The sequence below is a fragment of the Desarmillaria tabescens genome (genome assembly GCF_030435595.1).
Source record: "Desarmillaria tabescens strain CCBAS 213 chromosome Unknown EV420scaffold_3, whole genome shotgun sequence".
NCBI lineage: Eukaryota > Fungi > Basidiomycota > Agaricomycetes > Agaricales > Physalacriaceae > Desarmillaria > Desarmillaria tabescens.
This window is the reverse complement of record NW_026848302.1, coordinates 1,761,156-1,776,738: the sequence shown is the minus strand read 5'-3', so window position 1 is coordinate 1,776,738 and position 15,583 is coordinate 1,761,156. Positions and strand designations below refer to the sequence as shown.

At 44.4% G+C, this 15,583-nt stretch overlaps 1 protein-coding gene across 1 annotated transcript; it reads left to right on the top strand.

The window, feature by feature from the left end:
• Positions 1 to 555: 555 nt before the first annotated feature.
• Positions 556 to 4,499, top strand: EV420DRAFT_1474660 (uncharacterized protein; the record flags this gene model as incomplete). Its single annotated transcript, XM_060469221.1, has 17 exons — positions 556 to 684; positions 776 to 884; positions 941 to 967; positions 1,023 to 1,328; positions 1,384 to 1,560; positions 1,665 to 1,831; positions 1,886 to 2,292; positions 2,319 to 2,615; positions 2,669 to 2,877; positions 3,087 to 3,125; positions 3,183 to 3,418; positions 3,456 to 3,637; positions 3,726 to 3,777; positions 3,860 to 3,876; positions 3,974 to 4,169; positions 4,285 to 4,337; positions 4,397 to 4,499. The coding sequence occupies 17 exons, from the start codon at positions 556 to 558 to the stop codon at positions 4,497 to 4,499; spliced, it is 2,706 nt and encodes a 901-aa protein (XP_060337932.1).
• Between the last annotated feature and the right edge of the window lie 11,084 nt (positions 4,500 to 15,583).

Below are 15,583 nucleotides of genomic sequence, written 5' to 3'. Positions count from 1 at the left end.
TCAAAGCATGATGCACTTAGAATAAAGAAACCAGATATGATTGGGTTTGTTTTGATTTTTCTTCTTGGGAATGCCCTGCTCTGATATCAGATTCAGTTGATGTTGGTCTTGTTGCACTGATGCACAACACTCACCAGGTGAGGCTTGGCATTGGGGAGGCATGGGGGCAGCATTAGAGGGAAAGGATGGGGTGCCACGTATCAGGTGGGATGCCTTGTCCAATAGTCACCATCTCCCTTGGTTGCCAATTTCATTTATCAGAATAAATGAAATTGGGCTCACTGGAGTGAAAAAATCGGGTGATTTTTTATCTTCATTCAAGACAGCATGCAGCCTACTTGAATCTATCCATTGCCATTGTGCCTCTCTAAAGATATGCACAAGAGATACATATGCTCTAACAACAGCATAGCATTTCTTTGCCTGTTGGTGTTTGGTTTGGGCACTGTTGCACCAGCAAGCGAGAACAGGTCATAACCACCATCCCCAGGGCCAACATTCACTCCCAACTAATACAATATGTCTCCAAGGATATCAGCAACTGTAGTCCTATCCATGTCTGCATCTGAGGTTAGGATTGTCAGCCACAAACACAGCATGAGCAGGGGTGAAAAATGTACAGATAGTGAACATCTTCCCCAAAATTCCCAGTACAAAGATTGTTTGCATGTTTCTACATCAGAGGTATGCACTCCTCATCCCCTTATGGGCTACCCACAATCTCACTCCCAGCACCACAGAGACTAAGACTGTGTATATACCCCACCGTAACAAGGCAAAGGCTGGGGGGGCTCTACCCCATTTTGCCCTTCTAGGTCAGTTGGGAATCAAACCCCTGACTCATCTCGCAGTGCAATGGTGGATGCGTGGGGGTTCTGGAAGAGGTCTGTAGTTCCATGACTTTTCACACATAATGTCTACTGAAGCTCACTATGCATAGCTGGACCTTCCAGTCAATGTGGAACAAGTATGTTCAAGCCTGTTCATGCAGTTTCATAACATAACTAAATTTATATGTCCAGCATCAATGAACTCCACAGGAACATGGGAAGAGGATGAGCTGGATGAGAAGCTGGACAATGATGGAGAAAGGCAATGCCCTGTGTTTGCCAGTATGAGGCAAGACCCCCAAGAATGGGTGGAATGTGAATACATGGGGTGTCTTACCAGCAGGGAACACAAAAAGCAACACTGGATTGCCTCTGGTGATTGGTGTGACTATTGCTCCATCACTACTCATGTCAATGGTAAGAGGGAGCTCAAAGAAATTTTGGTGTGCCACAACGCATTTTGCATGCTTGAGGAGCACACTGAAAGAGTCAAGACAGGTACCCCCAGCTCTTATGATGGAGGAATAGACTGACTGATTATTGAGTAATGTAGCTATTAGACAATCAAGAAATACTGCCAAGGCATTGAGCCATGCTCGTCCTGCATGCGCCACTCAGGAATGTAGTCCTGACAATTTTGAGGAGACCATACAGTCGGTGGTGAAGCCAAGTTGCATGAAGCCTAATCTAGGTTTTATTGGAAGAGTGATCATCAATGCGAACAAGCCTGGTGAGTAGAAACCATGAGACAATGTGCATGGAGACACTCTAATCACATGTCAGATGCAACACCCACAATTTGTAGCGCTATAGCCATGCCAAAAGGTCATCCAGGTGACCCTAAGGCTACTGCCAAAGGCTATAATGCCAACCACATTCATCATGGGCTTGAGTCAGAAAAATTTGTGAAGCTGTTGGCATCACTGACTATGCAAGAAACCTTGGTTGTTGTAGTGGATGTGGTTGTTTGTCATAACAAGAAGACAATGGAACTGTATTGGGTATGTCCATTGAGTTGAATGAGTGGAACCATGCATTGACATTTTTTAATTCAGTCCAACATGCTTGAAGGAATACATGTTCCTGTTGTGTGCAGGCGAAAGGATCTGGAGAGCAGACTCCATGAGCAGTACCTCTGGCACTTGCCTGGTACTCAGAAGGGGTACAAATGGGATTATGATGAATTTGTTCTCTGTGATAAGTCACGTGAAAGAGTCTTGATGGTAAAGCCTGATGGGATGCTCTCAAATGCTGATGAGTTCATCATGTGGGGTGGTCGGATTGATCCCAAAAATGGCAGTTGGATTGCCCCCTCCGGCAAAGTGGAGTTCAACTTCCACGTCAGATTGCAGTACATGTCAATATTCGAGGAGTGGTGGGACAGGAATGTGGTAAATGCCAGTTTGGAGACCAGTTCACCTGTCAAGAGCCCTCCTGCAAAGAAAGACAAAGGAAAGCAAAGGTGAGTCAGCAATGAATTTATGGCAGTATACTTGTTGATACCTCTCCTCAGGCCGGAGCTCCCAAGAGCACTCTAGAACCCATCCAAAGAAAGCGGCCTCTTGAAATTCGTCCAGTGTTGACAGATGATGATGATGATCTTTTAGTTGTCATCATAAATGAAACAGATAAGGCTGCTCCTCCTGCTGTGGATGGTGCTTGGAAATGTTTCCATGTGCCCAGGGTCATTAATGGGGATGAAGACAACGCCACTTGGAATGCCACAGTAGAACCCCCTCATAGGTCTCACTGCAAGTGCCAGAGAAGCCAAGTAGAGTGCTCCAGGTATGTGACAGGTGGTCATTCAATACTGTCTGTCTTTACTCACTGTTCCTCAGACCATCACACAGCTGCCAAGAGATCACACAGCTGCCAAGAGATCACTCAACTACAAACAGATCGACTCAGGTGCATGCCATTGCAGACATCAATATGGGTTATTCAAGTGACTGGTATCAGGCCACTGATAATTGCCTGTTTGAGGATACCATTACACCAATGGACAGGAATGAACGATGGACAGGATTGACCATGAGTGTTGCCAATGGTTGTTAGGCATCTTCTGAGCAGCAGGATAACAGTTGGGTGTGGCTGTGACACAGTTTACATTTGAAATGTGGGAATTGACTCTGAACCTACAAAAACAAGAGCAGAGCCCTGGCCTAGGGCCTGTTGATGACCTAGTTGTTCTCTCTATGGACACTTCATTTGAAATTGTTCCAGTTCAGGACTTGACAAATGGTTTGTGATGGGTAGGTTCATTCAAAGGGAGTGGAAGGGGTGGGAGTGAATCTGGTATGGAGTGAACTGGGATTGTCAACACAGCGCACTGATTCATTTCATTGTTTCTAGAGAACATGAGCTCATGGCATGTAGGGATAATGGTCGTTCCCCACTGTTTTCTGAAGCAGCTTCAAACAATGGCAGAGCTTTCACAGATTGAGTATGACAGCTCATTGTATGGGACGCTCTTGGGACATACCTCCAATGTGAAGAACTATGGAACAGGGACTTTTAAGATCGCTTGGAAGGGTATTTTGGAGGTTCCCAATGATGGTAACATTGTGCCAGCATGTTTACAGGGTCTGGTATGTTACAACTCTCTGGTGCGATGCAATCTTAAAGTTTTCCTATGCCTGGATGCATCATTTCATCAAAGAGAAAGACTCCTCACTGCCATGGCCAATCCCTCAATTTTGTTTTGCAGAGACAGCCATTGTGCAGTTGATCAAAGAGGACAACAAAGGTCTGCAGTGGACAAGTCAGGCATGGCTTGTAGAGGAATGGATGGAAGGACCTTTTGTGAAGTATGTTTGGAACGGTGATTTCAATGCCTATGATTAATTGGAACAAGGGGAAGAGACTGACCATGCCGAGTTTTTGATGTTTGTACAGCACATCCAATATGACAAACTTCATCGGAAGGTTTTCATCTCTGACTTCCAGGGTGAGTACAATATTGGTATGGTCACACCATATGGAACTGATGTCGTTGCAAAGGGGTGGGCCTGGTTTTGACAGATTCACAGGTTATGATGAGTCCTGAGTGAGTCCATGAATGATTGTCACATGAAAGGCTAATGTAGATGCAGATTGGGCAACAATGACATGTTTAGGGAGGGCAACTTACCCTAGGCTTTCAGTCACTTTCCAAATGATCACAAATGTAACAAGTGGTGTGATTGGTTTGGCTTAAAAGAGCTAGGGGAAGAACTACATTGCACTGGAGGCAAAGGAGGTACAGAATATGTGCTTGGAACAATCAAAGGGCTGCTTAAGTGTGGCTTAACTTTGTATTTGGTGGAGCCCAAATTGTGTGTCATAATGGGAAAGATCAATGTGAGTGGGTTGAGTGAACAGTGGAAAGTGCTGGGATTGGCCAACTAGTGAAAAATAGTAAGGTGTGACAACCAATCCTGTGACTGTGATTCCGAGCTCGAAACCTCTGTCACAGCTGATCAATGTTGTGACCATGATTCTGAGCTTGAAATCACAATCACAGGATTGGTAATTAGTTATAGTCACATATGATGGAAACAGATGATTGTGTCTATATGTGTAAATAGGCCTTTAAAGCTTGTGTTATGCAAGTCTAATTGTGGGAATGGCAGAACAGACAATGGCAATGTGATGCCTGAGCAACTTATGCAGGGACCAGGATTCTCCTAGTGCAGTTCCAAGGATCGAGGTCTTCAAAGAACATTTCAGTATGACACTTGAGTGAAGACCAGATTCTTGCAAGTGTCTTCTGTTCAGGCCATAGTAATACAATGTGGCATGGCACTCTCTCACTCTCCCAAACACTCTCATACTAGGCAGGTAAGCTTGTATGATAGCTTTCTCATTCACTCTCTTCATCCTGTTCTCACATGGGTGTAGTTTTGTCTGTTGCCCTCTCTGCCTTCATTAGTGGGTCTCCCTTGGGGCAACTTTGACCTTTGTCATACAAGTCATTGGATCTTTCATATGGAACAGATTGCTCTTTACTACAGGCACATGTACACTTTTCATGGATTTCCCTCATGTAGTATCTACTGCCTAAGACACTAGATAGATGATAATCAATGTTTTGGGACATTTCCAGAGGACTGATTTTGGCTACTAGCACAGTTCTAAGCTGCTGCAGCAATTGAAGTATCCTAAGGCCTGACAAGGCCTACAATAGGCTGCAATGGAGGGGTGGGTTGCAGCTGCAAAGGTAGAAACCCAGTTTTGAAGGAATATGTAATACACTGTTGTAGTTCTGTACAGTTGTAAGATGGCTGCATTTCCACATGTGCTGGGACAATGCCATGTTCTATTTACTTATGCTATCTCATGTGTCTTGTTAGTTTAATGGTCATCTTTGCTGATGTGGCACATAATGTCTGCCCAAGACAATTTATAAACCTTCTTTTAGCTGGTTTGAATACCACTCTGCACTATTATATTTTTCAAGTTGCTGGAAACTTTTTGGTTTTCACCTTCTCTGGTAGGATCAATTGTGGATCTGTTACTGAACTTAGATAGCCCCATATACCTGCAGTGACTTTTCACTAGCTGTCATATGATGCTAAGTTTCCTGGATGAAAAACTCTCAGAGGTAAAAGTCCAGTTACAAACCGATAATTTACTAAACTGGCATATCAAACCCCCTAATCTTAGATTCTGTAAGGGATAAGCATGTGTCTTACATAAGTTACAATTTTATGATTGTCTTATGTTTATGTGCATACTCCTAAAACATAAGTGCATTATCCTTATATGGTTAGTTAATCTGGTTCTATTGAATTGAGCAGCGAGTTCCATAGCAATGCACTTTCCTGAGTCCGATTACTATAGATGGCATTTTTGAAATTCAGAACGACATATGTCTGAGGCACGACCGTTAGGCTTTTTCTATGGGTTAACTTGCCACCCATGGTGCAAGTATTTGTCTCAGAAAATGGTGCTTGCCACCTGCCATTGCTCAGGTCATGACCCACCTGGGTGGAAAAGTGCAAGTATCTGAGTACTTACCAAGTACCTGGGTACTTACACAAGTACTTATGAGTACTTACTGACTATATACATATATATACAATGAACAACAGTGATGATGATGTTGGCAGCATGTGGAATGATGGAATGGGGGTCATGCTTGGGATCATCTGGAAGGTATTGAAGAGGGCTTTCCAATGCTCCAACAGTGAAGGGAAATAGTGAAGGTGTGACTAAGATATGGGGAAAACAAAATGATGGCTAAATTGAACAGTGATGAGAATGATAAGAGAGCAGTGTCTTGAGATGATAATAGATAAGGGAGACTAAAGAGTTGTCAGAACATATCAAAAAAGAGCTTTAAGACACGAAGGAGAAATTGTTAGCACAAGATGCAGGTTTAAGCTTATAAGGAGATAAGGTGGTGGTATGAGTCAGAGATGTTAGCCAGTGGCCAAAGGGGAGCTGTAGATGTCACTTTTGAAGCACTGGAATTAGGCAAGTCATAGGCAAGTACCTGTGTCATGTGACAAGTTAAGTACCTGGGTTAACCCAGGTTTTGGCATACTTATGGAGTGCTTTAATACCTTTGCTAAACAAATCTGTCTGGCACTTATTAATTCTACTTGTTAGGATTCAGATAAATGAAACCCAGCAAAAGTGGAAAAAATTGGAGATAATATCCTTTGCACTATAGTGAATGCATACATATATGGACATTGTTCCCCTGTTGCACTGAGCTTTGCTCCAGTGCTAGGTTATGATCCAATGGATCTAGCCAGTGCAGCTGAATATGTGAGAGAGTAGTCTGATAAGCACCTTCCATTGCTGATTGCTCTTCAGGTTTTAATCACACTCTTTGAGTGGAAGGATGAATGCTTCTAAGATCTCTCTGCAGATGCATTGGAAAACATTTCAGCTTACACTAAAAAAAAGTTTATTTCTCATTTTGAAAAACTTTCCTCTCATGAAAAGCATCATGACAGCTATGAAGCATTATGTGAAGTGATACATGGCTATGAAATCATGGATATTTTGGAAGCAAGTTGTGGGCTTGAGCAATAGATACATCTAAAATAGATGGTGAAAAAGTATAGTTTATCAATTCAATTAGATAACAGTACTTTGGGTTACCCAGAGATAAAAATTACAGCAGCTGATCAATATTTGATCAATACACTGCAGGCATTCATGAAGTCACTCTGAGAATTCTCAACATCGGAAAGAAGAAATAGAAGCTATACCAAGCTGATCATGTTGAAGAGATGGGAATAGACAGCACATCTTGAGTCCAAGAAATTAGGCACAGCAGCATGGACTTCACTTGGACCTAGTGGCTTGATGTATATGTGTTCACAGGAGGTTTGAGGACTCAAGCTGTTTTTCACAAATATCACAGTTCTTCCACTTGCTGTGACTGGGATGTGGGTTTGCTGTTATTCCACTGCTTCTGCTGGCATCTACAATATCACTATCAGGAATGCTGAGGTGCATTTTTTTTGTTTCTCTCTCCACCTTTTGAGGGCCTTTTCTTGGCCTTTTCTTGGGGTTCATGATGGGAAGCTATGAATATCAACCAAATATGGCTTAATAACATAGTCACAATCAAGAAGCATATGGCATTTCAGATTTCTTGAGGGTTCATTTACAGTGGAGAGAAGCTTGTTATTCAGGTATATTTAGGTGAAAGCAGAAAGAAGTATATGATATAGAGACTAGACTAAATTTACTCCACCAAAGTGTCCAATGACATCGATTGATGTGATGATGGCACTATGTGTGATCCATGCCAATGGATAGATGAAAGTTAGAATACTGAACATGGCTACAGTAATGTCAGAACAGAAAAGATACAGGAGAGGACTAGGACTCACTAGTGTGATCACACTGGCAAGTTAGTGAGATCATCATGTTGTTTCTCTTATGGAAAGGATGGATAAGCTGCAGACTGGAGAAACAATACATGTAATAGCAATCACCAGCTAGCACTCATAGAATGAATGGAGGGTACTAGACTTTGAAGGTATGCAACAGATATGAAACTGTAACTATGACAACATGGCTGTATGAAAGCAATGTTGTTTTTTCCTGTGCGGAGGTTGGATATACAGCTTCCACCAGTCATGGATCAGAGAAGCAATATGCATGATAATATATGCTAGTGCTGCAATAACAGTTCTATCAGTGAGCATCCATGGAAAGCCAATAGTGACTGATGACACACTACTATTCTTTATCATCAAGCAAGCTGTTGATCAGGTGGCAGTGGTTTCTCCTGGTTTGGAAACTCTGAGGGGATGTATGGAGTTAGGTATTATTTGTTGAACTTGTTGTGGATTCCTCAACCAGGTAGTAGCCTCAGCTTGTAGGTAGAGGATCCCTTCTTGGAGATTATCTTGAAGGGTCCAACACATTTGTTGTCTAGCTTTTTTGCCAGTTGCAGGAGGTGAAGGTTGGTTGAGTCCAACCAGACTTTATCACCTGGTTGGTACTCCTGCACAGGATAAGTGTGCTTGTCATAAGCCTTTCTCATAACTTTGGCAGCCTTGTGCAGAGACTCTTCTGCTATTTTATGGACCCTCTGAAGGCTTGTGACAAAGTCAGTTACCAATGGTGTTTCTGATGGCCTCACCATGGTTGGGCAAATTTTTCCATCTTGTCCAAAGACAATCTTGATGGGGGAAAAGCCCATTGCAGAGTGTTGGTGGTTGTTGTGAGTAAAGGCTGCCCATTGCAACCATTTGCTCCAATTGTCCTGTTTGTGGTTAACAAAGACTCAAAGATATTTTTTGAGTTCTTGGTTAACCTGCTCTATTTGTCCATCCATCTGTGCATGATAGGCCATTGACAGATTTCCTTGAATGTTCATTATTATGTATAACTTGGTGATGAATTTGAAGATGAATTGGGTTCCTGGTCAGAGATGATCTTGGAGGGGGTGACCCCAAATTGGCAGATGATTTCGTCATGTAGGATCTTGGTCCACCTGCTCAACGAAAGTTCCTTTATGCATGGAACCAGCATGATGTATTTTGAGAATTGGTCTATGATGATCAATACTGTGTTGTAGCCCTTGGATTCTGGAAATCTGGTGATCATGTTGACTGAAATGTGTTCTCATGGTCGAGATGATACAGCATTGGGATGTAGTAGAGCTGCCTTCCACTGCATGTCAGTCTTTGTCCTTTGACATGCCTCACATCCTTATATGTAGGTTTCCATGTCTCTTTGCAGCCTGGGCCACCAGTACTCTCTCAAGACTAATTCTTTGATCTTGTTGATATCTGAGTGCTCTGCAGAGACATGATCGTGGTAGTGGGAGATGAGTTCTCCTCATAGTGTGTGGTCGCAGGAGACATAGATATGTCCATCATAGAATAGTAGGTGGTCCCTTTCAGTGACCCCCTTCTTGTGGTTGAGGCTTATTGTGATCCCTCAGTCACACCGTTGGTGATCGCTTGTTGCTCTCCTGATCTTGCTGTGGATTTCCTCCTCTGTTGGCATTATCAGGGCTTGAAGTAATTCTGGTTTCAAGAGGACAATGTCATCATTGTCCTTCTTGCCCTGGTCATGGTCAGCTTGCTGACTCAAGAGGTCAGCCTTCTTGTTAGATGCTCCCAGCTTGTGATTGAGCATAAAGTGATACTCTGCTAGCTCAGTGACCCACCACACTTGTCTGTGGTTGAGTTTCTGAGGCTTGCAGAAGTATTGCAGGTTCAAGTGATCCATCCAGATTTCAAAATCTTGATGGGCACCCATGACATAATGTTGCTATTCTTCCAAGGTGATCATTATTGCAAGCAATTCCTTGTCATAAATCTCATAATTTTGTTCCGTTGCGAAAAGAGATTTTGACAGAAATGTGATTGGATGCCATTTCCCTTCCTGTTCCTGTGACAGGATGGCACTGATTGCCCCTTCGCTGGAGTCTGCCTCCACATGAAACTTGTTGTGGTTATTCAGCATTGCCAAGATGACTCCTATGGTGAATTGGCATTTGAGTTCTTCAAACACCTTTCTTCGTTCCTTTCCCCAGGTCCAGGGGACCTTCCCTGTGAGCTTTGTCATTGGTTTGACGATTGTGCTGTAGTGCCAGATAAATTGTTGATAGAAGTTGGTGAACCCTAGGAACAATTGTAGTTTCTGTTTTTTGGAGGGCTCCGGCCAGTCCATGATACTAGTGATTTTGACAGGGTTTATTTCAATGGATCCCTCACTGATGATGACTCCAAGATACTCCATCTCGAGTATCTCAAATTCACATTTTTCTGCCTTCAAGAACAACTTGTTCTTGTGCAAAATCTCTAGGACTTCCCACACAATTCTTTGGTGTTCCACTTTATTCTTCATGAAGATAAGAATATTATTCAAGTAAATGGTGACCAATCCTTGGGCAATAAGATCTTTAAAGATGTCATTCATCATCCACTGAAACGTGGCAGGTGAATTGGTGAGCCTGAAGAACATAACCATGGGTTCATAGAGCCCTCAGTTGGTGCGGAATGCTGTCTTGAATTTGTCCCTGTCCTTGATCTGGATGTTATTGTATCCCCAACAGATGTCTAGCTTGAAATACTTCACATCCTTGAGCTTATCCATGAGTTCCAGGATAAGCAGCAAGGGATAGTGATTTTGTTAAGCTTGTGGTAGTCTTGTACTGGCTGCAGTTTGCCATTCTTTTTCTTGATGAAGAAAAAGGGAGATGCCATTGGAGACTTAGAAGGTTGAATTTGACCGGTGGCCAAGTTCTCATTGAGGAATTTATCCAATTCCTCTTGTTCCCTGGGATTCAAGGGATACATCTTGCCATTCAAGCTAGCATTGGCACTGGGGACAAGCTCAATGGCATGGTCTCAAGGCTTACAAGGGAGAAGTTCATCAAAGTTTTTCTTGGCAAAAACATCAATAAAATCTTGGTAGTGTTTGGGGACAATTTCCTTAAATGATTTTGTTTCCTTTCTCTCATTGGCCTTGGCCATTAATTCATTGGCTTTATGCCCTATTGCCCATACATGAAAGGCTTCTTCAAAGTCTATGACAAGAATTGTATCTGTGTCTTCGACTTTGGTCCCCCACTGCTGTTTGAGATCTTCATTTTGGAGTTGAAACAGTATCTTGCAGCAATCGCAGCGCACTAAGGTTATTGGTCTCATGTTCCAGTTGATGAGTGGGTTATGCCTTTGTAGCCAGTCATGGCCTAAGAAGATAGGCATTGTTCCTAGGTTGATGATGGCTAGCTTGATTCATTCACTGTGGTCTCTGATTTTGAGTCAGACCTCAGTGAATTCAGTGATGTCACCACCCTTATTGTGAGTACCATCCACATTATAGACTGGAGTGAGGTGAGCCACTTTGTGCACAGTAATACCATGATCACAGGTCCACTGCTGATCAATAGTGCTTCCTGTACAGCCACTGTCAATCAGGGCCTCCATGGAGTGATGGGCTATGGTATTAAAGATTTCCAGTTGTAGGGTGATTGTGACGTTCTGTCCTCTCGCTCCATAGACATACTGGGGTGGTTTGGTAAGCTGGTCCATATGTTCCAGCTTGTTGTATTTGTCCAGATAGAACTCCCCAACTTGGCTTTCCAAGTTGGTAACCAGTTGGGCATCAACCTCTGTTTTTTGTTGAGGATGAACCCACTGCCTGAGAAGTGACATCTTCTCTTCTGAGGTCTTGGCAAGTCTGATAGCTCATCAAGTCCAGGCAGCTCCAAAGGGCTTCAGCCATATGGAGTCCTGAGGGTACTCCTCTAATGCTCGCTGCATTGGGGTCTTCCCCTTGTCATCATTCACTGTAGGTCCCAAGGCCCCTGCCCCTATGATTACTGAACCAGTTTCCCTTTTGCCTCAGTGCAGACATGCACTTGGGTTAGTCAGGACTTTACTGGATCTTGGAGAGTTCTGTAAACTCTTTAAATAACTAAAATCATCATCTTTGTCAGTGACTTCTTCTAAGGTGACTCGTACCTTTAATGGGGACTCACTGTCCCCTGTTTGGCCCTCTTGATCCTTGTGGGCAATTGAGCTTTTTCAGCCAGTGTCTTCTGTCGTAGAGGTGGCCATTCCTGGGTAGGTGGTACTTTCAAAGGTGTATGGTGTGTAACTTCCTCCAGGATCAGGGATCAGTTCTGTTGCTGGATTATCATAAGAGGCACATGAAGACCCCAACATGACTATGCCTACTCCTCCACTATGTCCATGGTTTCCTGCCTGGTTAGTAGATGATGATATTGTCGCTTCATTTTGTGCCAACCCATCATTAGTACCTGTTGAACTGGCAGTAGGGAGGCAGATAGTCAGCTGTAGTATGCAGAGTGTATCTTTGACAGTGCCATCCACACAAGGATTTGGTGGGTAGAGTTTAGTGCTCGATGAGCAGCAGAAATCCCCTTATACACCTTTAGTTTGCAGACTTAAGAGTCTCCCTCCTGCTTTTAAGCAGCTTGGCAGTAGGTCCAATGGATCTCGTTGGTCCTTGTCCTTGTTCCTAGTCATACCTGGACTCTTGATCTGTTGATTGAGAACCCTGTCAGAATCCCTGATTGAATGATCAAGAGCCATCTCATACTGGTACAGCCTTGAGTTGCTGGTCGGGTTTAGCCCTCTTGTGGCCAACCCTCGGGGTTCATTGCTCATTGAGCAGCAGTAATCTCCTGCTACACTGTGTTGGTTGCTTTTGGGGACTATTCCCTCAGAAACTCCTACAGGCACATAGTCAGTCTTAATATTTGCAGGGGAAGGCTCACCTTGGGGTTCCTTCCTTGCATCTTGCAATTCCATCATGGTGTGTGATGAAAGCGATATATCATTACAAGTACCTACAGGTACAGCATAAGTGTGAATATTCATAACGTGAGACGCACCATGATAAGTCCTAGCTGGCAAAGTAGAATCGCTTATTCCTATGCCAGTGTCTCTTTTACCTCCTCAATCCCTGTTGAATTAGTGAGGTCTTCCTCTTCCACCTCAGCCAGGATAGCTCTGAGGCAGGTTATGAGAGGTCCCATCGATGGTTTTCTCAGCTTGATTAACCATTTTGACTTGTCAGACAGGCACTTATTGTTCTGCCCAAGTGTCTGGTGTGTCCACACTGGAAATATCACTTCTCTTTCCTGAGATGGTCGATGTCCATGGGTTTGCCTTCACTGCTATATGTGGTTCCAGTGATACCCCTTCTGTCGCTCCTCGAGCCTTTTGAAGAGCCCCTGCTGCTCTGGGCCTGGAGCCTGCAGTACCACTGGGATATCTGCTGCCTTGTGTGATGTGAACTTGATAGTTCTCATCCATTTGGCTATCTCTGTGCTTCCACTCCCAGTAGATAGTAGAGTGCATGTTGTCTCCAGCCATAATGATTTGCTTGACATTAGGCTAGATCGTGAGGATGACAACTTCCTCCATTTTCTCATCATTGTGGAAGTGCTTGGCTTCTACTGCCATTTCTTTGAACTTCTCGAAAAATTCTACAGCCATCTTAAACTGCAATTGCTGCAGTTTTTTCCATTGGACATGCTTGATCTGGACCTCCGCTACTTCTCAGAGGCATTTATGAACACTTTCCTGGAAGGCTTTCCAGGTGGGAACACATTGCCTTCTGCTGTGTGGATTCTTGTAGTGTTGTTGCTGGTGGATCTACCAGCTCATCATGTTCCCATAGAACAGGGAGGCTGCAAAGACTACTCAACTCAAGCCATACTCATGTGCTTTGTTGAGTGCAATGTACCTGGAGAATGTCTCAAAGTAGTATTCACAGTTCATGAAGAATCAATTGAGGTCACTGGCCTTTCCATAGAACTTGGCAGGGACCTGTATCAATTTCAGTTTCACATCTTCTCAGGGATTGGAATCTCCAGTGGCAATCTCTCAGCCATCTGGCAGATCAGGTGGCAAAGGGGGATTTGCAGAGTGAGTATTACGATTTCGCGTTTTATCTTATCTTATCGACCTCATCGTAATCCTGCTATGCCAACATTCCGACTCTGATCGCACTACACCATGCAGGTATCGTGTGTTTACCGCACCGCTACAGACTCTTGTACTATACTTAGAACGACTCAAACTGTATTTAAGTAGCTCGACTGCAGGTCTTAAACCTCAGTCTCGAACTAAAGTTTATTCACCCGATAACTTAGTCTGAACTCACTCTCGACTTGCTAAGCGATAGCTCTCTGCACGCAAACCTGCAGACAACATAAAGCGCCTGACCGAAGTGCGAGTCACGCTTAGTTGTTTGATCTTGTTTGTGTAATCGGTCGCTAACAATTAGTTTGAGACTTTCTTACCCTTCATCAACAACCACGTTGACGAACGGAAACGAATGAACCCCATCGAACAAACCATAAACGACTTCATTGGACTCCAAGGCTTTATCGCCTTGGCCTACCTCGCATTCATTTATGGATACGAGTACCGACGAAACCAGGAGCCAGTCTCCGAAGAAACTGTCCCTGTCGAAGCCCCCAACAAGGAGGCTAGATGACCAGAAACACCCCCTCCCGACTACGTCGACGACAGGAGAGACCTTACATTCATCCACTTCATCTATATCGCCGACGAGTCCGACTCAGACACAGACTCCGAAATGGAAGGATGGCCCACACAAAGAGGCCCAGTCGTTGAAAACGAAGAAGAGTACGGAATCTACAAACAAGGGGTGGACCAGTGTGTTCTCTCTCCCATTACCGAAGAAGAAAGCGAAGGGGAAAGCTCGAGTAGCGACCCCTGGGATGCCCCCTCCCCCACCTCAACCGAAAACTCAGCCGCCAACCCTGGATACGATTCAAATGGACAGCGCCTCTATCAAAGAGGGCTTAGATATCATTTGGGAACGAGAAGAGTGACTGAAGATGGAACTGGAAGCAGTTCAGATGAAGAGGACAGCGATTCAGAGGAGGATGATAGCAACCATGAGCTCCCCGGACCACAAAACAACTGGTCCCCTCCAAGGCTTGACTCCAGGGGAGAAACCTGGGGCTACTACTACAGCCGCGATGATTCCTCAGATGACGAAGGGGCATACCTCAACCTCGTCACGCGACCAAACACCCCGATCATCGTCAACGATAGGGCCGGGGAAGCCACTACCGAGCTTGACCAATGTGAGCCCACATACGACGCCGACGCCAGCTGCAATATATGCTGACAAACACAGGACTACGCCGACGCCTGGCTCATGTATGAAGGAATCGAACCCCCTTCCTCTGTCGTCCCCTATGCAATTTACCCCCTTGCCGCTGAACACCCCCTCGCAGCCCCCGTCCCATTCATCACACCCTGGGTATGGAATAGACCCCGAAGACCCGACTTTGATCAGGCCATTCTCAGGGTCAACGAGTGGGCCTGAATTATTAGAAACTGGAACCGAATCGTCACAGGAAGCGAGGAGCCTTTTGAGCGAGTCCGACCAATCGGACTTAGAAGAAGGAGAAATTTATGAGAACCCTGGAATCGCGCAGCCATCGATTTGGAGCGGTTACACCGGGCAGGAGAGTATGGAGACGAGGATGTCATCCCGGAGTTCGTGGAAGGATCTAGCTCGGGAGCCTACTGAGGCCGAGCTGGAGAATATGACTTATTTGGAAATGCTTCACTGGACGGAGAAAAAGTTACCCCGAGAGATCTCGTGGAACGGATCTCCCCAAGGAAGGTACTACTGGGACAACCGAAACAACCCCATCGGAGGGCAAGTTCTCTATCGGGAGACGATATTCCATACGAACATGCTATGGAACCAAGTACACCCAGACGACTACACAGACCCAGGAGAACGGTACGAGTTGCCAGCTCCATCAG